The following is a 21,057-nucleotide window of genomic DNA, read 5'->3' as shown; positions in this document are numbered from 1 at the left end:
ATGCCTTATCTATTTGTAAATATAATTTAGTTGATAGGCTAATTAGACTATCTTTATTTTATGTACAAAGTGCAGCGGAATTATCAGCAAAATACATTAGACAAATTGCCAATCGGAGTCGGCATTCAAATTTATTTAATGAAAAATAAATTGAAGTGCTATAAGCAGGATAAACGGCATCCACTTCGCCTCCTTCCCCCGCCCATAATTCAAAAGGAAATCAATATGTGGCCAATGAAATGCAGCTTATAAATTCTACCATTCAATGGCAAAAATATTGCAAAATCATCGGCAATTTAGGCAGAAATTGCACCCAAATGAGACCAGCTGGGAGTCTATGCAGGACGTGGCCTTCACAAAAAAGATTTTTATAAAACGATTGTTGATTTGCTATACTCTGAAATATAAGTTATAGTAAATAATATATTTATACATGCCGAACCTTAAATGAAAAAATAAAACGATGTCTGGATTTATTAAAGTCTTACTATTGGAAGCATATGTAAGTTCGGTCTAGTTAATTAATCGCTCAAACTAATTAATATAATGATCAAAGTAACCCAAAGTTAAAAACACTTTTTAAAATAAATTATCTTGTTACGAAAGAATATATTTTCTAACCTATTGAGTTAACTTGTATGCTCCCTTAAAGGGCAATAATGAGTTCTACCCACAAAAATTCTATAAAAGGTTCAGGCACAAGGAGGATAGCTCAGAGTTTAATAAGAAACCTAACACAAGTTATTAGCCATGTTCGAGGATATCCAGTTGATCTACATGAATATTAAGATACTTCGCTTCTGGGCCCTTCTTTATGACAAAAATATACGGCGATACGTCTGCATCGGACTGGCCTCCTTCCACATCTTCACCCAAATGGTCTACATGATGAGTACTAATGAAGGTCTAACCGGTATAATTCGAAACTCCTACATGCTCGTCCTTTGGATCAACACGGTGCTGCGCGCCTATCTTTTGCTAGCAGATCACGACAAATATGTGGCCTTAATCCAGAAATTTACCGCCGCCTACTATGATCTGTTGAGTCTGAACGATCCATACATATCGAGAATTCTGGTCAATCTCAACCGGGTGGGACACTTGATGGCCAGGGGCAATTTGTTCTTTGGCATGCTTACATCCATGGGTTTCGGCCTGTATCCCTTATCGTCCAGCGAGAGAGGTGAGCGAGTCCTTAGTTTTATAGTGTTTAAATAGTGTGTACATCATAAAGTTAAGTACTTTTATTTTTTTTAACCCTCTTGATGGTGCTCTTTAAAAAACAATGAATATATTTGTTGAATGTGAATATTTAAGAATACCCAAACATTTATGTCCATACATTTTTTCAGTCCTTCCCTTTGGTAGTAGGATCCCTGGCCTGAATGAGTACGAGTCGCCGTACTATGAGATGTGGTACGTCTTTCAGATGCTTATCACGCCGATGGGGTGCTGCATGTACATACCGTATACGAGTCTGATTGTGGGACTGATTATGTTTGGAATAGTGCGGTGCAAGGCACTGCAGCATCGCCTCCACCAGGTGGCCACATTGCATCCGTTCGGAGACCGCGCTCCGCGACAATTGAGAGAGGAGATTATAGCCTGCATTCAATACCAGCAGAGCATCATCGAGTATATGGATCGTATCAACGAGCTGACCACAATGATGTTCCTCTTCGAGCTGATGGCTTTCTCAGCCCTTCTGTGTGCCCTTCTCTTTATGCTGATCATTGTAAGTGTGTATCCATAAAGGGAACATAATGCATTTTCAATTTTCGCAGGTCAGCGGCACTAGTCAACTGATTATTGTCTGCATGTACATAAACATGATTCTGGCCCAAATACTGGCCATCTACTGGTACGCGAACGAGCTGAAGGAACAGAACTTGGCAGTAGCCACCGCAGCCTATGCGACTGAGTGGTACACCTTCGATGTTCCCTTGCGCAAGAACATCCTCTTCATGATGATGAGGGCTCAGCGACCAGCTGCAGTGAGTCCCATTTATAAACCTTAAGTTATATTATTTCAAACTGTTTATTTATAATATTTAAGGCTGAAACAGCTTTAATCATTTGTTTATCAAAAATTAATAATCTCTGAATCGGTTCACAATTGACAAAGTTTTAAAGTTTTGAAATAGGTTAAGCTGGATTTAAGTCTTCAAATTCTTCAGACCTTAAAAAACCTAGGAATAAAACATCCTAAGCAACCCAATTTAATTAATTTGGCTCTTTTTAATACTATTAATTATTTTACTTTCAGATACTTCTGGGCAATGTCCGACCCATTACCTTGGAGCTTTTTCAGAATCTACTCAACACAACGTATACGTTTTTTACGGTCCTCAAGCGAGTATATGGATGAACGAACCGGACCAAATTGAAATATTTTATTAAATAGCTTAAACACGACATATGCAAAAACTCGCACGTTTCCCTTTTAGTGTTAACTCTGAACACAATCGAGCACATTTCACAATTGAATAAATCATTAAATGAAAATAAAATAAGTTTTCGTTTTTAGCTAGAAATATATAACATTTTTTCCCTTTTTTTTGCTGCGCACCATTTGCGGTTGCTGCGTATTTCACGCTGCGTTTGCCATTTTTTCACTTCCGCTACAAGAGAGAAACTATAAAAAAAGGCTGAATCCAATTCGAAAAATAAAACGAAAAGGTGTGCCAAGTGCGCGATAAAAAAATTTGTTTGCTGAAGTTGTCAACGAACTTTTTTGCGTCCGCTGACTTTGACTGGCAGTCGCCTAGGTGCGAAAACAGCGATTCCGCAGGATGCAGGATGCAAGCCCGGCGGGCAGGTGCCAAAAAGGAGCGGGGAACACATTTCAATTCGACTGCCACGTTGCAGGTGAGTAGCGTCGGCGAATCAGGTTCATTATAATAATGGTGATGGAATTAAAGTGCGATTCCAGTGGCTCAACTTTGATTCTTTGTTGTCGAGCAAAAAGCTTGAATAGGAAGACGCAGGGTAAAAGGAACGGAAGCACTAATAGAATAATACCCATATTTTGCCATCAAGTGCAGCTACTTTAGAATGAAAATTATAGCTGCTTTAAAGAGCATTTTACTTCATCTAAAAACCGTAAAAGGATAAATAGGTGTCAAAAGTATATTCATGTTACTCTTCACTTACAGTCAATTTCGTACATAATTAAAATTTATTGAATAGCTAGTTCAATTACCTGTCCCTGACTCATCATCTGCACATGAGCATTTGACCATGCTAATTTATTTATTTATTTAAAATGATAGCAAAGTTTACAAAACTAATACTAACATAGGAGGTGTAGTGCTAGGTACGAGGCCTTCGACTACGTATTTATTTACTTAATTTAACAATTCATTTATTTATACATATACACATAAATATAGTCTCTTTCAATATTCAGATAAATAGGTATTATCCAAGCAGTATATGAAGACATCTAAAACTCCCAGATCTAAGGCATATTTTTGAACAAATTTCAAAATAAAAGATCTGTCCGCAATAAGGTCAAAATGGCAGCACTGGTTGGAAACTCAAGGAAGTTAATTTTTTATAATAACGTTTCTTTTAAGAGGTAATTGCAAAGTGTTGGTAATTGAATTAGACTGATTAATTTAAATTTGTTAACCAATAAATGTGTATAAATATTTTATTTTAGAAATCAGCATTTAAACTCATTTCAGAGAAACAGAAAAAACTAAAATATATCTTTTTTTAATCCAATTATGTATATATGGATTAATCACATAGGGGGTGGATGGTGCCAGCTAAAAAATTACTCTTGTGAACAAAATTAATTTTTTTGTTCGAGAAACCTAATATACGGTAAATTTTATAGAACATTTGTATATATTAATTAACCGCCCAATATAAAGAACCAACATATCAATTGAATCCTTTCCTTTTTATTATAATTAGTAATTGACTGTGGAACTGCAGGACCTGCCACCTCAGAAGAGGCCCGGCAGGTTGGAGGAGTCGTAGATCTCGTTGACGGAGCACAGGTTAATGAAGACCGGATTGCGTCCGCTGCGGCAGTCGGTGGCCGCGCGATCGCCGCTCTGGTAGACGGGGGCATTGACATCGTCCGCCCGGACAAAGTTGCAGGTCATGTACTGGTGGACGCTGGGCAGCCACTGGCCCGCCTCGTTGGTGGTGTTCTTGGTCTGTCGGAGGATGCCGCATCCCACGTGCGTGGTGCTGTCCCGGACGAGCTGTGTGAAGTAGGCTATGCACTTGCTGACGCGCAAGCGGAGGATTCTGGTCAGGTAAGCGCTACTCAATCACCGAAGAGAATCCCCACGGGATGTCCACCTACCTGTTGCTGGGCGGACTATAGGCGATGATATCCCGCATGCTGCACTCCTTGTACTCGGCGAACATCTGCTCCAGCGTGGCCTTGATCACCTCGTCCTCGGTGTGGTATTCGACGGGCACTGGGGTCTCTGGATTGGGGCTGCCATTGGGGGGACTTCCCGGGGGCAGGGGATCTCCCTGCCAACCGCCCTCGGCCACCACCTGGGCCACGTTCCGGAACTGCTCGCTATTCCGGCAGTGGTCGTTGACCAGGGCACACCGCTTCACGTTGAGCTCGGCGAAGCTGGCCAGTTCCTGATCCCACTGTAAAGTGGCCATCCGGGTGGCCGGACTAAAACCCATGAGATCGCCCCTGGCGATCCTATCGCGGTACTCGTTCAGCTCGTTGAGGATCATGGTGCGACGGGCCGTCGTGATCCGCACCACATGGGCATCCGGACCGCAGGTGTCAGCCAGCTCCTGAAAGGATCAGCCGTCAGCGGGGTCTTCTACAACCATTAGATCCCTCTTACCCCGAAATTGTTGCAGGCTATGTGTCTCTCGGGTCCTGGACACAAGGTCGGATCGCAGTAGTCGAAGGCGTGAAGCTGCTGGGCCAGGAGCATCAGCAGCAGCAGCAGCGGCGGCCACACGGTGTCCAACATCTCGACGAGGCAGCCAGTTTAGCCAGCTCCGGCCACCCGAGGCTGCCTCTTATAGAGTTCGAGGCCGCCAAATCGATTTGTGGCCAAGCGAAGCTATCAATCGCACCTATTTACTATTTATTTACTGACCCCCACTCAATTTACCAATTGGTTACGCCTAAAATTTGACACACTTTGGTACACAGAAAAATAAATCGACACGATGTGATGATCTTTTTGATGATGTTTTGTATCATTTTGGTCCAGTTAACAATTTATTCATGGAGCATTAGTCAAAAGAGATTTTATTAATCCTATAAAATAGCAAAATAATAAGATTTTTATAATACTATCTGTTTTTGATGTGCCAAAGAAGTGTTTCGTATTCTTTTGACTTTATTAACTTATATAGATATCTATTTGACATGCGAATATCGAATTTATTTCCTTCATTTTTATCTGTGTAGCTTTAAGTGTTACTCTTCTGCATTTTGGCGCTGAGGGGCATCTTGGTTTGCACCACCATGCTGTTGGCATCGACGGTCTCCTCCTCGTTGCACAGGAACTGGTACAGTTGGCTCGATCCGGTGACGCACTTCTCGCCAGGATGCTGACCCACCTCGTACGGCTGAAGGTTGTTTACGTTGGCCCGCGAGAAGTGGCAGATCAGGATCACGTTCGACTTGGTTTCTGTCCTGGTCTTTAGCCGGATGCCGCAGCCCATCCGAGCACCACGGTCTTGAATCAGGGGTACGTAGTGGCCCACGCAGGAGCTGAAATGAAAAGTATTTAAAATAACATGCTATTACTTGTTATTATTATTATTTTTAATGTATAATAAACTCAATGCCTAAAATAATTTAACTTATCAACCATTTTTTTTTTAAGATTTGTTTTGTCTAGATTTTGTGCCTTTTTTAACCAATATTTGTTCTAACTACTTACCCCTCTTTACTGGGCAAAATTCGTTTGTTTTCGTCCATCCGGCAACCCATGACATCCAAGAACAGCTCCGGCAGCATTCTATCATAGATCTGATGCTCCAAGCTGTTTCTCCGACCCATCGTGCTCCGAATTTCGGTGGTGGCCACATAGTGATATTCCGCAGTGTTGGCGCAGTACTTTCCCAACTCGTTGCACTGGCGCACCTGGCGATCGGCCAGCCGCTGCAGATTGTAGTCCCATAATATGGTCGGCATGCGAGCGGCCACCGAAAAGTTGCCCGCTCCACTGGCCACATAGTTACGCAGCAGGTTGATCCTGTGAAGAATGCCGTACTTCAAGCCGCCGTTTACATGCAGAATGATGTTGCCCTTCTTGCACAAACTGGCTAATGTCTATAAAAGCCTTTTTAAAATGCCACTGAAAGGTTGAGACTTGGAGCTCCTACCTTGCGGCCAAAGCAGCCCACGTGGACCTCGGAGTCCATGCAGAGATCGGGCCTACATAGGGTGTTGTTCCGCGAAAACAGGGATACGGCTGGCGTTATCAAGAACAGGCATAGATACCACATCCGCATGTCGACCAGTCAGCGTGGCAGTAACACTTAAATTCACGGCTTAATCCAACTTAAGACCTAAGTTTATTAGACTCCGCATGACCAACTTAATTAAGCTCGCCTAATTGTAGGGCATTGGGATTGACATGCTCCTCGGGCGAACAGAGCCCTTGATATATGGAGTGGGTTCCCGCATAGCAGCGACTTCCCGGGTGCGCACTCTCGCGGTAGACAAGCTCATTGGCGATCTTCCCGCGGGAAAAATGGCAAAGGACTCCGTACTGATAAAGTCCGCTGGTTTGGCTCCTTCGCATCATCATGGCACAGCCGACGTGGGCAGCCAAGTCTTGGACCAGTTGGGTGAAGTAGCCGCGACAGTGCCTGAAATCAAATTCGGATAACTATTCACCACATGGAACTACCGTCCTCACCTGTCCTTGGGGGGTTTCTCGGCATTAATGTGGGCCATCGTGCAGGTCTTTATATCATCCATCCAAAATTGCAACACAAATTCCATAATGGATTTGGGGGTCTTCTCCTGGTGCAACCACTTGGTACTACCGTAGATATAGGACACATATCTGAACTCATCCGTGTTGCTGCAGTAATCGTCCATATTCTCACAACGGCGCAAGGCAAACTTGGCCAATCCGGCCAGTTCCTCGTGCCAACGAAGAGTCGCCATCCGGGCAGCCGGACTGAAGGATGGATACTGTCCCAGAGCCACTGTATTACGGAAGTCATTCAGAACGGCCAGTAGATGGGCACGCAAATGCATGGGAAACTTCATGATGATCGCTCCACTGCCACAGGTCTCATCAAAGTCCTGAAAATGTATGTAACTTACTATCAATCTACCTATGCAGATAACATCCTCAACTCACCCCGTAATTATGACAAGCGATATGCGTTATCTCCGGTTGGCACAGATCCTTGTCGCAGTAATCCGTGGATAACACCTCTTGGGTGATAAAAACTATTAAAAGGGTCGGTACAAGGAGCAACATTTGGTGGCGGTTGGTGTAGTGAAAATAAAAATGGGAAATCTTCAACCTGTACCTTGAAAAATCAATTTGAAATGCTTGAAAGCAGCATGGCAATTTCACTGTTTTGTTTCCTACATGTAACAAATCCAGTTTAAGCCTCTAGGCAATAGGTTGTGTTCGAATTGCATGGTCTATTAGTAGTCCAGAATGAGAAGTGCTCAACGTTACCAGTTCCCCAATTTTTTTAATCACTGTTTTGGTGGCATGAAATAAATCCCATCAAATGAATAATCAAAGGCAAAACTGCAGGACGAATAATCGATTCGGCTAAGGGTGAACCAAGTAAAAAATACATAATCCGACATACACAAATCAAAAATGATACACAAAAGCTCTCGATTGCAACAATGCCAATTTAAACCCACTAGTAATCTTTAGAAACACATTTAACCACTGCACTTTCATTGGCAACAACGTTCGATTTCATGGAATAATTGAAAACATGTTTGCATTTCTGGTTTTTGTGGAAGTGCACATCGAAAAAACAGGCTTGTATTTGACGTGCACTTCGCTAGTTTATTACAATTAACACTTCATGTAGTTCAGTTTTGTTTTCTTTTTGGGGTTCCTTAACATAGGTGTATAAATTAAATTTAGGTTGCACTTAAGTTATATGTTCATTTTACATACATACATCACAAGCAATACAAAAATGGCTCGTTGTGCGATCGCTTTTGCTTTGGTTTCTTCCCCCGGCCGCTTGGAAATATATCGCTGACTATTTGGAGTTCATTTGGGTAATACATATAAAGAGGAATCGAAACGAATGTGTTCAGCAGTGTATAAAAGCTATGTCGAGGCGGAAGAGGGTCTCCTCCAAATAAGTGTCACTTTCAGTTCGCAGTTAGCAATCACTGCCCAAAGTTGGGGTTGTAGGGAGCCTGCTTCTCATAGCCGGAGGGCATGACACTGGGTCCCGGATTAGCCATGGCCATGTCGTAGGGCGGAGGATTCATGCTGGCAGCCCCGGCGCCGGGATACGGAGGATAGGCCACGCCATGCGTTTGCATGCTGTGTGAAAGATATTAATTATTATTTGCTTTTTGCAGAGGCTTTCGATTCAACTTACCCGGGCATCGGCATCGGCATTTGCTGTTGGTTATGGGGTGGCATCTGCATGGGCATCTGCACGGTCACGTTGCTGCGGAGAAAGGAGAGCCGTTAGAGGAGTTTCCGGGCACATTTTAAATCCGCACTTACCCGGTGGTCTGGGCGGGATATCCAACGGGAGCTACGTAGGCGTTGCCCGCCGGATAGCCCGGCGGAGGCAACTGTGTGACCGGATATCCGCCGGGAGCCGTGTGCGTGGCGGAGGTCACCACCACGGGCGCTGCAAAGAGTAAAGGCAGAACAAGAAAATTAGAAACGGAAAAGAGCTGTGCCAATAGTTCTGAGTCATCGTCAACCACTCGAATCGCAGATCCGATAAGCTCCCGTTTTTGATTAAACTCATCAGTACGAAAAAGTTCCCCATTCGGTACGCTTTAACACTCAACAAAATTTAAAATTTTCTAGAATAGTATTTTTTAAAAATTTGGACTCTTGATAAAAAAGGGGTACGAAATAATTGTTCCTGGTCTTATATTTCCTTAAGGCAATTGACCATGTAATTATAAACATAAATAAGTTGAAATCTAATGAAACTATGACATCATTAATTTTCCCTTTCCCCTTTTTCAGTGTTTTATTTATTGTTTATGGGTAGTTCATTAATTTTAATCTTATCAACTTGATCGGCAACTTTATTTATAACAACGGCTAATAACAAAACTATGTTATATTTATACATTTAAGTACTATAAGTACTAGACTTTTGAATAATAAAATTAAAAAATTAAAGTTCAAATTAACTGTTTTCCTAAATGTTGTCGTTTTGCCAATTGTTCAGTCAACGTATTTACCACCGCCCTCGCTGATTGTGTAGCCAACATTTCGTGCTGCCTTCTGCTTGCGCCTTATGCAAACCACAATAGAGGTAACGAAAAATATGGTGAAAGCTAAAGATAATCCGAACCAGAATGCCCACATTTTCGATGATTTGACGGGTTAAACTGGAAAAACACAAACGCCTTCCAGACGAACACAGAACAGACTGCAAAGCTCTCATCAAAGAGACCCACTCATTCGGCCCATGTCTAATCAATGGCCGATTATATGGCCAATGCGATAAGCGGGTGGTGACATAGCCAAACAACACACATGTTTTTCCGGACTCTCATTCTAGTTTGTTTATCACTTGTATTGGCAATACACAACAGCTTCAATATTACATAAGTCAAAACACTTAGTTACTTATTTACCCATTGATCTGAACTTCTTGGCTATACAAAAGAAACATAGGCACATTAATGACGAAATCACTAAGAAGACTGAGAATGCAATGATGGGAATAATATACGGCTCCATCGCGAATATTATTTTATTCGAATTAAACAGGTGCTACACCAGTGAGTTCACGATACCAACTGAATATGATATGTTGGTTATTTGTTCATGACAGCTATTGGAAACCAACGGGCGGCGTTATCGCCTCAAAAGGGAGATCCCCGAAAACACACCTGCACCCTTCGTAAGTGCCGCTCTTTGAGTTCGTCCACGGGTCAAAAATACCGCCGCGGATGTCATGAAGAATACGGAGAGGGTAAAGAAAAGTATCCAGTAGATGCCCGAATCATCCATGATTTTGATACTGACTGAGTAAGCGGCGCACAAAGACTAAACAAAAGCGAAGAACTAAAGCCTCCGGATCGGCAATCGAAAATGTGCCCGTAATGCCCAAAGAAAAGGGCAATCGCACTCATAAAGATAGCAGTTATCAGTGATAACAGCACTTCGAACCATTATCATAACTTACTTAAATCGCCGAGAGCTTGCTGACGCTTCCAATATAGTGCAACTAAACCGATTAACCCCAAGAAGAATATTTTGTAGGTTATGCGAAAAACAGACATGTGGACTATATAACTTTCCCGGAATTCCATAAGGTAACTGATATATGTTTCGTTATACATATCGAAAATATCTTTATTAATGGTTTAGAAAAACAAAATCTTCCAAGTCACGGGCAATAATTAATGCATATATAACAGCTAAGGCAAACAAAACCGCTAGGATTTCCGCCTCGAATGCCAGAAATGTCCAGTTAAATTGAAGTCGCTTGGAAATATCCTCAAACACATCCAAAATGGTGGCATTCATGATGAAAGTCAGCGACCTAACTAAATGGGTTCCATAATCATTTTCTGAATAACCCAGCAATTCTGGGCATACGTCAACACATTAACTTTTTATGTGACCATTATTCACTAATATCTATTTATTTGCATTTAGAAGTAAACCCACCACTTTGACACACAATAGGAAATGTGATCCAAAATTGCAGGGAGTAACAGTCAGTCCTATCAGTATATCAAGTATAATAAAAACCACCAGTCATTACCCACTTCATAACAAGTCCTAAATCTAATAATACAAAGATAGGCGGGCAGTTTCATCACAGGGGTTCCTCAAGTACTCTGAGTTTTACAACTCATGGAATTGGATAAGGGGTCGATTTAGGAAAATTTTCCAACTATAATATTGTATTATTATTGCATTTTATAGAAAAAGTAAACCAATTTCTGTTACTGCTGATTTTTTACATTCTTTGAGATTATGACTACTTATACAAAAGACTTCAAATGTAGTTGATAACTGAAATCACGTCGTATACAATCTAATATTTCTGTTAGACAATGACTTGAAAAATTCACCAATAAATAAAATTGACTTTGCAGATAGGAAGCACCAATATTATATAGTGGGCAATACCAATAATCGTATAATATTCATTTACAAGATCGAAATATGAAATCGACCGCAAAAGCTCTGAGTGACGACATCGAAAGCTTGCTTGAACTAAAAAACCAGTTCGCAAGAGTTGAGGTGCTATAATCGCTATAATGTGGGCAAACTTTTCCCGTTTAGAATTACCATTACTTACATGAAGAAAATACACAAGATTGTAAATGGTGACTCAAAGGGGATTATACTTTTGGATTGCCCAGAATGGTATGACTAAATCTGTTGTTAAGCTGGTAACTAAATTGTATTTGAAGGCTCGTCCGTTTTAAACATACTTTTTTCAGTTGTAAACTAATAGAATAACTTAAATGATTCCTTTTTAATCTCCTTCTAATTTTTATAGCAAGATCATACACATAAGCGAAAAAAATAATATAGCAATTGTAACAATAAGCACCATTGCAAAAACTATCTTTATGAAACTTATCTATTATATTCCCGATACACAGCTAACCAATTTAACTTGTTAAGTTTTCAATAAATATTGGGTCGAAAAGCTTTGCTTAATTGCGTTATATTTGCCTCGCAATTTAAATTGAAGCTACAAACATAACATCTACAAGCCAAAATATTAAGTTAATACATAAAACTGATTGAATTGCGTGTTTCTAACTTACGAAAGAACTTGTATAAGTTTAATACGGAACATATCATACAATATTGAGATGAGAGAACAGATACAAAAATTACTAACCACTTATACCTTTAATTTTTTGTCCTTTCTTTATTTTTTTGCATATATAAAAGGCCCCAACGCACAGAATAATGATAAACGCAGCAAACAATATGATCATATCAATGTCAAACTCATTGGAACTTAATTTTGGCACATTCATATAAAGAAAATTCATGATTACTCTGCAAACGTTACAAACTAACTAAAAGATGTATCGGAACTAAAATTACTTTTTGTTTGGCAGATGCAAAACTGAGAAACTTTCGTTTACCTTACAGATTAGATAAAAATTTGTCTAATTAACCCATACCTTTCTTACAACTTTTACAGCAATATTTCCAGCAGCACATACAGAGAATCCAAAGAATGGCGAATACAATGATGATAACTCGGTAAAAGCTTACTGGAATCTTTTCTTTAAACGACTCATTATTATCGTAGGGATACGACATTGTGTAGATCTAGCAAACACGTTTGACAGCAACGAACCGAGCAAGTGAACTGATCGGACCGATGACAAAAATACTTGTGCTTAAGATAGCTTAGACTTGCTCTATGAGGAAAAATCCAAGCTTTATGTTGTGAATAGATCGGGAAACTGAATTCATTCCCCAGTTGTGCAACCAATCACATCCGTTGCGATATCGGAACCCACCCACATAGACTTTTTCCAAGGAGATGTTATAAAGCCATTTTACAAAAATGTACTCTTTAAAAAAATGGTTTTCGGACTTAATTAAATCATGTAGAATAAACTACACAATGTTATTGATCAATCGAATGCTATCATTAGGTAAGATTGTGATCTTTGGAAACCAGAACTTTTAGACTTAATTTTCTTCTTATCTGCACAATTAACCCGTTCCGACTGAATGTTCATAACAAAGTTTTTAGTCTTTAAAGCAAACTAAAACCATCCCAATTGAAACATTGATGCTGAATCTCTGTCTCGCTTGTCAAATTTAAATTTAGATTATTTTTTTTTAAATTTTTAGCCTGCTTTTGGGTTTTTTTAAACAAATTCCAATCCAATATTTTTAATGAAATCAAAAATGTCTTCTTCACTGCGATGAAAACTTGTGACTTTAATTTTAGGTTTCATTACAACCACCCCGTTCTTAAAAAAACGTAACTTTAAAATAATCAAAGGAAAAAAATTAAATTAAACGAACTACCGAACCAAACCACATAATGATATCCAGTAAACCGGGCAGATATTTTTTTAAAATTGCTGAAACTTAAGCTGAGCTCGCAAACGTTATTAAAACAGACCGATATGGCTATATCGAGTTGTCTAGGGATGCTAATCAAGAATATATATACTCCTTAACTGCACAAGAAACTTCTCACTGAACCTATAACATCTGGGTATAAAACACAAGGGTATATAAAAAGATATTTACTTATAATACAGATTTGGCAGAAAATATGCCATAAATAATATATAAGGAGTCTTTATTATGGACCTTGATCAGTTTTGTGTACGCGACTGAGAAACCTGTACTGAATCGATCATGCTTCACGATGTTCCTTTTGTTAAGATATTTAAAATATGGTTGTTGTTGCAGAGACCATTTTCATTTTTTTCATACCTTGGGTTGCTAATAACAAACCCTATAAAGTATATATAGTCTTGATCACGATCAGTATCCGAGTCGAACTAACCACTTCCGTCTGTTTTGTTTTGTTATCATATTACTTCATTTCGGCTTAAGCTCTATGATTGCAACAAAGTAATTGACAAGCATTAAAATTATTAAACACTAAAAGAGATTTAGATTTACATTGACGAAGAACATCTCCCTTACTTTTGTTTAAACTCAAAGCAAACCCCATTTTTACATTTTTACAGCTTGCTTTTGGGCTTTCCAAAAAAGTACAAATTCCAAGCAAGTAGCTACAAGTCTAATGAACACTTGAGCTTCGCACAATTTTAATTTCTCAAAACAGAAAACATTTTTAAAACGTTATTTTCCACGGTTTCATATTTCCCATATGTAGGAGCACCAATTTTGTTCCGTTTGCATTTTGACAAATTAACAATCCTGATGCAAAAAAAAAGGAGAGAACGCTATAGTCGATGCCATCAGCATCAGATACACGTTACTCAGATAAGCGGGGGAGATAGAGATATACAAGTAGTGTTTGCTTATAACTTTTTTTTTATAAATGGTCCGAATGGAACAATTTTTGGCATGTAGATAGTCATTTATAATCAAAACAAGATCTCATTTTTATTTTTCAGAAATAATAAAATTGTAAGTGCTAGAAAGGTTTTAGCGTTAATGGCGTTAAACTAACGGGTATAAAAAATTCCCAAGTTGAAGAAAATAAACAGCTTTAAACTAGTTTCAATACTTTGTTAAATCAAAATTATAATTTTTACTAAATTGTTCTTAATTTATATAAATCCAACTCAGGAGCAGATCTGAACCGAAATTTGAACGAGAAATTTTCGGACCCTTTGATCCGCGCCTGCTTACACAATTACAATTTGTTTGGCTTCGACACATTGAGATAAATAAAGTTAACTATTTTCTACCACTAAGAAGTTCTAAAAGTAAGTTAATTTTGCAAAATACTTTAAAATGATACTTGCCATAGAAAATGATAAATCTAAAAAACAAATGCACTACTGTATCTCTCGTTGTAAATATTTTGTATTACCCTTTTAATTATAATTGTGTCATTTGAAGTTGTACAATCTAGTTTTGCTATGAAGATGACCATTTTTTCAGTTTATATTTCCCTTTTTAGGTCTCCCCTAACTTAAAGAATAAAGGGTTATATTGTAGTCGTCGCAGAGTATGTAACAGGTTAAAGTAGGCGTTTCCGACCATAAAAAGTGTAAGTATATATTCATGATCCAAATGTACAAGTTAAAAGTAGAGCTTACTAAAAAAATTACATTTAAATTTATGATTCAGTGTTCAAAGAAACCCAATGATAATGATACATAGTATATATAGCTTCTATAAATATAGCTTCTGGTCTTTCTAAATGAATTTCACAAAATATTGCGCTAGAATCATTTTATTGCAGCATCTTTTCGAAGCCCTAGCAGAAAATCGAGCGCTTTTGATCAAATATTCAACAAGTGTAAACACATGGATTTAGGGAATAACGTTTACGACTATTTAAAATGTGTTCACAAGATAAATACCTTCTTCACTTCGGTTGCAGCAACACTTTATGATCGACCCGCAAAAAGCAATAAGAATACAAATTACGTAAACCATTTTCCATTCTTTCGAAAGTGCATTATAGTTAAAGTAATGTGGCTTTGTCATTGTATAAAACTAACAGGCACGTTCGAGCGCAACGAAAAAATACAACTTATAGATCCAAAACTTTTTAACAAACTGAACATTATAAAGTCGAATCATTTCGTTATAAATAAAATGAAATTCGAACTTACTTAGCTAGCACTCGATAAGAGAGTGAGTAACGAAGTCTCTTATCAATATTCCAATCACACGGAATATTTTGAAACATTTATTTTTCTTTAGATGACTGAAATATTAATATGTGTGAATTCTTCTACCAATTCAGCAGAGAGACTACACTATAAATAGACAGGGTGGGCAGAATTGGCACAAGCATTGTGTAGTTCTATAATGTGCACCAAAGTAAATATTTTAAACATTTTTTAATACATCGTACATAATAACACATGCTGTCAAGAAAATAGTTCTCTAAATTATATAAATAATCTTTAAAAGAATTACATTTATAATTAAAAAAACCAAATTGTAATTATCTACTACCCAATTAGTTAAAGTATTTGTGGAAACTTCAAAAGTCGATTATAATACTCTCTGAAAGGGCATAAAATATTTGTCAAGTAAAAATACCTTTCGAACAAAGTTTACAGCAATAACTGATAACCAAACCACTATAAATTACAATAATGATGATTAAATAAAGAATGGTGTTTTCAGCCGATAATGCTTTTGTACAAAAGGAGTTTCAGTAACCTGACATTGTCTTCAGGTCCTCATGAAAAAATCTCTAAAACGATCTAAAACTTTTGAATAGACTTAACTATGTAGAACCTAAAATAGGATTCTGAGTAAGAATAAGATACAAAGTGCTATTTATACAATAAATCCAAAAAAATTGTCTTATTAAAATGGGCATGGATTAGCTAATTTTGCTTAGATACTATTTGAGTCCCAACACAGTAAAAAAAAAGGGCCATACAAAATATGTTCAACATTAATTTTTTTTAATGAAAAAAAAAATTATTAATCCACTTTATACTTTAGATGATTATCCCTATCATGTGGTATGTAGTGACCTTCTAAGTTAAATCTATCCTAGTATGTTTTATTTTTATTTTAACATAGAAAAACCATATGGATTAAACTTGAAATATTTTATTAAGTATTTTCTCTAACTACACTAGATTACAAAATAAAATCCCAAGAAATGATTTTAAGCCGTTGGTGGCAGTTTTATTTTACACAATTTTTGTAAATTAGATTTCGCAGATTCATTGTATCTGCCAACTCGGAAGGGCACGAAGCATTAACAAATCAGAGGACAGGAAGCAGTTTTCCAGTGGACGATATACTAACTTGCGTCGATCACGGCCTTGCCCGCCAGCCGTTGGTTCCTTTTGCGGATCGCCGAGCGTATTATGAGCAGCATAACTCCGCAAAGGCCCACAGCGAATAGAGAGCACAGGATGATAGTCGAGGTCTCCACATCCTTCTCGCCCGGAACGTGCGGCATCTTTTCGATAGCAGTTGTAACTTTTTATCAACGATTACTAACTAATAAATTCGATTGGCAGGCAGTCTTTAGGATTGTTCGAAGAGTGTTTAAACTACGTCACGGTTATGCGAAATTTTGATGCGATCCCAGTGATCATTGCGCAGACGTTCAACGATTATTACGAACTGAGTGAGCTTCATCGTCGACACTTGTAACAGTCCAGAATGTCTTTGGATTTCCACAGACCCGATAAGATTAGCACCCTTTACTGTGTCTGTGATGATGGTTTAATCGCCTTAAAGACGCCATATAGTCCCGGTTCTAAAAGCTAGCATAGAATCGGGGGAAAGCCATAAAAAGTCTCAAGTGGAGACCGTGTTTACAGATTGAAACCTGCGTCAATAGTCCGCATCAACCCAAAGAATAATATGGTTTCGATTTTGATATTTATTACTCTTGGGGATTCTCAACCTGATGCGATTACCGTCTACGGTGCTCAAAAATCTCCGATCGTCACTGACGTCAGTAGGAATCAAAGATTTAAATTATGCCTATCGAACCAAGCGTAGATGGTAAAAAATTGAACCGAGAAGGAAAAAGACCGGTCGATAGACTTCTCTGCAGAAACAGGGTAAATGAAAGTCTGTCTCAAGTACTGAAGCAATAATTATGGAAAATCTGCTAAGAAGTATCCTATTTCTAAACATCGGATTGAAGTGAGTTATTTCATAAGTGCAGACATCCTGGGACGGCTTAATCTCAGTGAAACAATAGTCTATTAAGTATATATATATATATTATTCCAAAAACAATTCCAGTATATTATTTCACGTATTTAAAACATTCTTATATTATATTTATAAATCATGACATAATTTACAATCAACAAACCCTAGCTACACCTGTGAAATCTTTACATTCCAACCTCTTTAACAAAAAACCCCTCCACACATTTCCCCTTGTAATAAGATAATATCAACACACTTGAAGAGGCTTAAAAAAGTTTGTTAAAATTTTGTAACGCTGAAAAAAAACCTTTTCCGAGCCTATACAAATTCTCTCTCAGCATCACTAAACAAGTAGATATAGCCATTTCCGTCTGCCTATCTGTTTTGTAATCCTTTGCAAGCTTAGTTTAAATGATTTGAAACTTTCCAATCGTTCTAGAGTATGTGAACGCATATCAATTATAAAATCGGACCAGATCGGACGTCTGTATCCTGCAACTACTGACATGGACCTTTACAAATCGAGTTTACCTTGATTAGAGTAAAAATGCTTGCCAGTCGAGTTACTATATCCTAAAGCTACCACGGGAACTTATGATGAAATAGGTAAAATTCTTGTTCTTCGAACCTTTTCCTGTTCAATAAAATTAACCAAATGTCAGTTAACTATTAAGTAAACGACATGTTATTTCTTTGGATTCCTGTGAACCTTGTCTATACTATTTGTGGGCACCTAATCAACTCCCTATCGCCCAATTCCAACACCACTGAATATAACTTAATATCATTTCACTTAAAGGAAGAACAAAAAATATTTGACTTAAAACGATTGCAAACGTTTGTGTGCGTCAGAGTCCTAAAATCTGTATGCTTAATCCCACTTTTTAGTGTTTATAGTTTCTTCGGACTTGGCTAGATCGACTTGTTTAGTTATCCTGATAAAGAATATATACAGTGGGTAGCTGTTGACTGCTCGAGCGCTAAATAAAATTTTTATCCAAGCAATGGAACGCATATTATTGTTGTTTATTCTTTCAATATAATATATTAAAAATTCTTACACAAAACATAATAAAATGAAATATGAAAAACAAAATCAACTCGCATGTACTCAGTTTAGGTAAAACTAAAAAGGAAGCTAACTTCGGCAAGCTGAAGTATCTATACCCTTTAAGGTCGATACCGTGGGAGATTGTATCTACAGAGCTTTCCGATTTTAGGAAAACTAAAAACTAATTTCAGAAGAAGATAATGTTTCATTTAAATTTACGTTAATAAACGATACATAACGATCTTTGTAATATTTTGACTTAACTGCCCGATCGTTTCTACAGCAGCAATGTGATAAAGTCGTCCGATTTTTTTTAAATTTTATTCGAAATTCTAGAATATTTAACGAATGATAGTCCAAGAGTAGATGACTTTTGGGAAGGTTTTATCCCGATAGCTTTAAAACTGAGAGTCGGACACGTCTCCTTCGCTGCGATACAAACTTCTGACTCTGCAAGGGTATACAAATCATCACAGCAAATATAACAGATCTACCCCTATATATGTTTCATTGAAGAAATGCGACTTGGCAAGGGGCCCAAAAATGACGCAGGGAGTCATATAAGGGTCTAGGATTATTATAGTTGGTGTATTGATACCGGGCCAACAGTCAATATTTGCAAACATGTAATCACTTTTGCTCTTCACTTTACATTTACTTTATAAGGTCGGAAACGCTTTCTTCTTCATGTTATATCCTTTTTACTCTACGAGTAACGGGTATAATTAACGATTTGTATATTAAGGCAAGCATCTGAGATCGACTTGGACATGAAGCACTTATGATTAGATTTTGATAGCCTAGCTGTCTCGCGCGATTCCGCGAATCGGATATAGGACCGTCGATCATCACGCTACTTTTATTTAATAACTTGCCTACACCGGCAGTGATCACAGTTGAGTTACCCATTCGAAGTCGACGGGCTCGACGAACCCGCAACAGGATCAATATCAGAATCAATATAAAAAACACCATTAAAATGGGGAACCACACATCGAAGTATATGTAAATCATTTTAAAAGTTTTTAACGAGGCGTTCAGTTTAAAAGTCAGAGGAATACTACAAAATGTGACTTGCTGTGCCATGGGTACAATTGTCAGTTACTTATCTATAAAAATTAATCATTTCCTTATCAAACAAGCACTACTGAAAATGAGTCATTTAAATAAATATTAAATTGTGGTGGAATTCAAAAGATACTTTTTTATCTAGCTGTACACAAAGCTTAATGGTGGGAAATCCTTGTCAGAAAGGAACAAAACATATGGTAAATAAGATAAGATACGGTAAGCATATAAATAAACTTAATTAGATAATTACTTGGACACATGCTGATAAAGTAAATTAGGTTTATGGCTGAGCATAATTGATTTTGTTTACGAATCAGTGGAGAAGCGAAGTCTTAAAGATAGCCAGTGAAAAAACTCTCTTTATTATTAAGAAGTTCTCTCGCTTTATTTGGACTGCATTTTATTATATTGCATGACTAAGTATGTAAATAAACAAGTCATATTTTGGCTTTACTAAATAATAAGAAAACAATACAAGTGGTAGGATTTGTATATACGACTCACACACATCCATTTAAAAATCTGAAATTGTTTTTAAGCAAATTAAATTCCACCCTCTTTGTTGTGGTGGAAAAATGACTCATAGGGGGTTTATTTGATTAATAGCAATGTTTGTATTTCTACTTACTTGACAAAACTGCACCCTGGCGTCTGCTGGTACAGCAATATCCACAGCAACTCATGATGAGGAAAGTGAGCAGGAAAAACATGAAAATACCCCAGAAATCCATTGCGCCTTCGATATCCTCCAATTCGAATTCCTCCACTGGGCAGAGAGATTAAATCATATACATATGTAGCTATACTTTTTGTGGTTACTCACGCTTGGCTTAATGTTACTGTTTATTCCGCCTTTTGAATACTTAAACTCGAGAATTCCACTTGTTGCAGTTAGTGCATTAAAAATGCACTGCTAAATTACCAGAATTTAATTATTTTCCTGAAGCACACGTGGAATTCAGCAAAATATCACTTTGCTCCTCAATCGAAAGGCCCTAATTGAAGCCTGATCGGAATTGGCTATAAAATCTTATCAGCAGCTAATCTGCAAATAATAAAATATAGCACGATAACAAGTTAAGAGTAGTGCCGTCAACTGTGTGAAACGTTTTACAGCACTGCGAAAGATGTGTCTAGTGCGCAATCGATAGAAGGCAACCGATAGAGAGTTCACTAAACACAGCCCAGTGTACCTATCGATTCCAATTGAATGGCAGAAAAATTAAACAAAATAAAGACTTAAATATTTCAAAATGGTATAATACTTTTATAAACATATTAATAATTCAAAAGAGGTTTAAATAATTTATTAATCCAACAAAAAGTTTAATCCGTTTTAACCTTCTTAATTCTAAATACGCATCATAAGATGTTATTAATCCAGAATTTAGTTCGTATTGTAGGTAACAACTAGCAACGTTTTTTAAAAACTTAATTTAAACTCCTTAGCGCGCCATTGTTGCCACCTCGTGAGCTATC

At 37.8% G+C, this 21,057-nt stretch overlaps 5 protein-coding genes across 13 annotated transcripts; 1 reads left to right on the top strand and 4 right to left on the bottom strand.

The window, feature by feature from the left end:
- The first annotated feature begins 713 nt into the window (after window positions 1-713).
- Window positions 714-2,552, top strand: Or49b (Odorant receptor 49b). Its single transcript, XM_017087598.4, has 4 exons — window positions 714-1,183; window positions 1,353-1,735; window positions 1,785-1,994; window positions 2,267-2,552. Exons 1-4 carry the CDS (start codon window positions 751-753, stop codon window positions 2,366-2,368), a joined length of 1,128 nt encoding a protein of 375 aa, XP_016943087.3. The 5' UTR covers window positions 714-750; the 3' UTR covers window positions 2,369-2,552.
- Window positions 2,553-3,891: 1,339 nt separating this feature from the next.
- LOC108019671 (antigen 5 like allergen Cul n 1) lies at window positions 3,892-5,003 on the bottom strand. Of its 2 annotated transcripts, none has more exons than XM_017087561.4 (3): window positions 4,836-5,003; window positions 4,325-4,782; window positions 3,892-4,266 (listed from the first exon to the last, which is right to left on the bottom strand). In XM_017087561.4, the coding sequence occupies exons 1-3, from the start codon at window positions 4,965-4,967 to the stop codon at window positions 3,957-3,959; spliced, it is 900 nt and encodes a 299-aa protein (XP_016943050.2). In that variant the 5' UTR covers window positions 4,968-5,003; the 3' UTR covers window positions 3,892-3,956. The 2 variants fall into 2 exon arrangements, with proteins under 2 accessions (XP_016943050.2, XP_016943051.2); XM_017087562.4 differs by having other exon boundaries at window positions 3,892-4,245; window positions 4,836-5,001.
- A 232-nt stretch (window positions 5,004-5,235) lies between these two features.
- On the bottom strand, window positions 5,236-6,739 carry antr (antares). The gene is made up of 3 exons (XM_036814032.3): window positions 6,337-6,739; window positions 5,892-6,283; window positions 5,236-5,719 (listed from the first exon to the last, which is right to left on the bottom strand). The coding sequence occupies exons 1-3, from the start codon at window positions 6,463-6,465 to the stop codon at window positions 5,416-5,418; spliced, it is 825 nt and encodes a 274-aa protein (XP_036669927.1). The 5' UTR covers window positions 6,466-6,739; the 3' UTR covers window positions 5,236-5,415.
- On the bottom strand, window positions 6,510-7,816 carry LOC108019903 (antigen 5 like allergen Cul n 1). Its single transcript, XM_017087992.4, has 3 exons — window positions 7,329-7,816; window positions 6,876-7,270; window positions 6,510-6,825 (listed from the first exon to the last, which is right to left on the bottom strand). The coding sequence occupies exons 1-3, from the start codon at window positions 7,449-7,451 to the stop codon at window positions 6,552-6,554; spliced, it is 792 nt and encodes a 263-aa protein (XP_016943481.3). The 5' UTR covers window positions 7,452-7,816; the 3' UTR covers window positions 6,510-6,551.
- Window positions 7,817-7,941: 125 nt separating this feature from the next.
- LOC108019904 (uncharacterized) lies at window positions 7,942-20,691 on the bottom strand. Of its 8 annotated transcripts, XM_017087999.4 has the most exons (5): window positions 20,402-20,691; window positions 20,207-20,344; window positions 8,691-8,820; window positions 8,560-8,631; window positions 7,942-8,501 (listed from the first exon to the last, which is right to left on the bottom strand). In XM_017087999.4, exons 2-5 carry the CDS (start codon window positions 20,307-20,309, stop codon window positions 8,342-8,344), a joined length of 465 nt encoding a protein of 154 aa, XP_016943488.3. In that variant the 5' UTR covers window positions 20,310-20,344; window positions 20,402-20,691; the 3' UTR covers window positions 7,942-8,341. The 8 variants fall into 8 exon arrangements, with proteins under 8 accessions (XP_016943488.3, XP_065719669.2, XP_016943482.3 ...); XM_065863597.2 differs by lacking the exons at window positions 20,207-20,344; window positions 20,402-20,691 and adding an exon at window positions 19,383-19,536; XM_017087993.4 differs by lacking the exons at window positions 20,207-20,344; window positions 20,402-20,691 and adding an exon at window positions 16,590-16,761.
- Window positions 20,692-21,057: the final 366 nt, after the last annotated feature.

The sequence above is a fragment of the Drosophila suzukii genome, chromosome 2R (genome assembly GCF_043229965.1).
Source record: "Drosophila suzukii chromosome 2R, CBGP_Dsuzu_IsoJpt1.0, whole genome shotgun sequence".
Classification (NCBI taxonomy): Eukaryota; Metazoa; Arthropoda; class Insecta; order Diptera; family Drosophilidae; genus Drosophila; species Drosophila suzukii.
This window is presented reverse-complemented; position numbering and strand designations above follow the sequence as displayed.

What these genes read in the sequence shown, in the direction of transcription:
- Or49b (XM_017087598.4), top strand. Translation starts at nt 751, where the DNA reads ATGTTCGAGGATATCCAGTTGATCTACATGAATATTAAGATACTTCGC. An exon ending in CTTATCGTCCAGCGAGAGAG is followed by an intron (nt 1,184 to 1,352) that starts GTGAGCGAGTCC and finishes ACATTTTTTCAG; the next exon opens with TCCTTCCCTTTGGTAGTAGG. An exon ending in TTCTCTTTATGCTGATCATT is followed by an intron (nt 1,736 to 1,784) that starts GTAAGTGTGTAT and finishes CAATTTTCGCAG; the next exon opens with GTCAGCGGCACTAGTCAACT.
- LOC108019671 (XM_017087561.4), bottom strand. Translation starts at nt 4,967, where the DNA reads ATGTTGGACACCGTGTGGCCGCCGCTGCTGCTGCTGCTGATGCTCCTG. An exon ending in TAGCCTGCAACAATTTCGGG is followed by an intron (nt 4,783 to 4,835) that starts GTAAGAGGGATC and finishes TGATCCTTTCAG; the next exon opens with GAGCTGGCTGACACCTGCGG. An exon ending in TATAGTCCGCCCAGCAACAG is followed by an intron (nt 4,267 to 4,324) that starts GTAGGTGGACAT and finishes TTACCTGACCAG; the next exon opens with AATCCTCCGCTTGCGCGTCA.
- antr (XM_036814032.3), bottom strand. Translation starts at nt 6,465, where the DNA reads ATGCGGATGTGGTATCTATGCCTGTTCTTGATAACGCCAGCCGTATCC. An exon ending in TGGGCTGCTTTGGCCGCAAG is followed by an intron (nt 6,284 to 6,336) that starts GTAGGAGCTCCA and finishes AGGCTTTTATAG; the next exon opens with ACATTAGCCAGTTTGTGCAA. An exon ending in ATTTTGCCCAGTAAAGAGGG is followed by an intron (nt 5,720 to 5,891) that starts GTAAGTAGTTAG and finishes TTTTCATTTCAG; the next exon opens with CTCCTGCGTGGGCCACTACG.
- LOC108019903 (XM_017087992.4), bottom strand. Translation starts at nt 7,451, where the DNA reads ATGTTGCTCCTTGTACCGACCCTTTTAATAGTTTTTATCACCCAAGAG. An exon ending in TCGCTTGTCATAATTACGGG is followed by an intron (nt 7,271 to 7,328) that starts GTGAGTTGAGGA and finishes ATACATTTTCAG; the next exon opens with GACTTTGATGAGACCTGTGG. An exon ending in GAGAAACCCCCCAAGGACAG is followed by an intron (nt 6,826 to 6,875) that starts GTGAGGACGGTA and finishes ATTTGATTTCAG; the next exon opens with GCACTGTCGCGGCTACTTCA.
- LOC108019904 (XM_017087993.4), bottom strand. Translation starts at nt 16,746, where the DNA reads ATGCCGCACGTTCCGGGCGAGAAGGATGTGGAGACCTCGACTATCATC. An exon ending in CAAGGCCGTGATCGACGCAA is followed by an intron (nt 8,821 to 16,589) that starts GTTAGTATATCG and finishes TACTCTTTGCAG; the next exon opens with CGCCCGTGGTGGTGACCTCC. An exon ending in TATCCCGCCCAGACCACCGG is followed by an intron (nt 8,632 to 8,690) that starts GTAAGTGCGGAT and finishes CTTTCTCCGCAG; the next exon opens with CAACGTGACCGTGCAGATGC.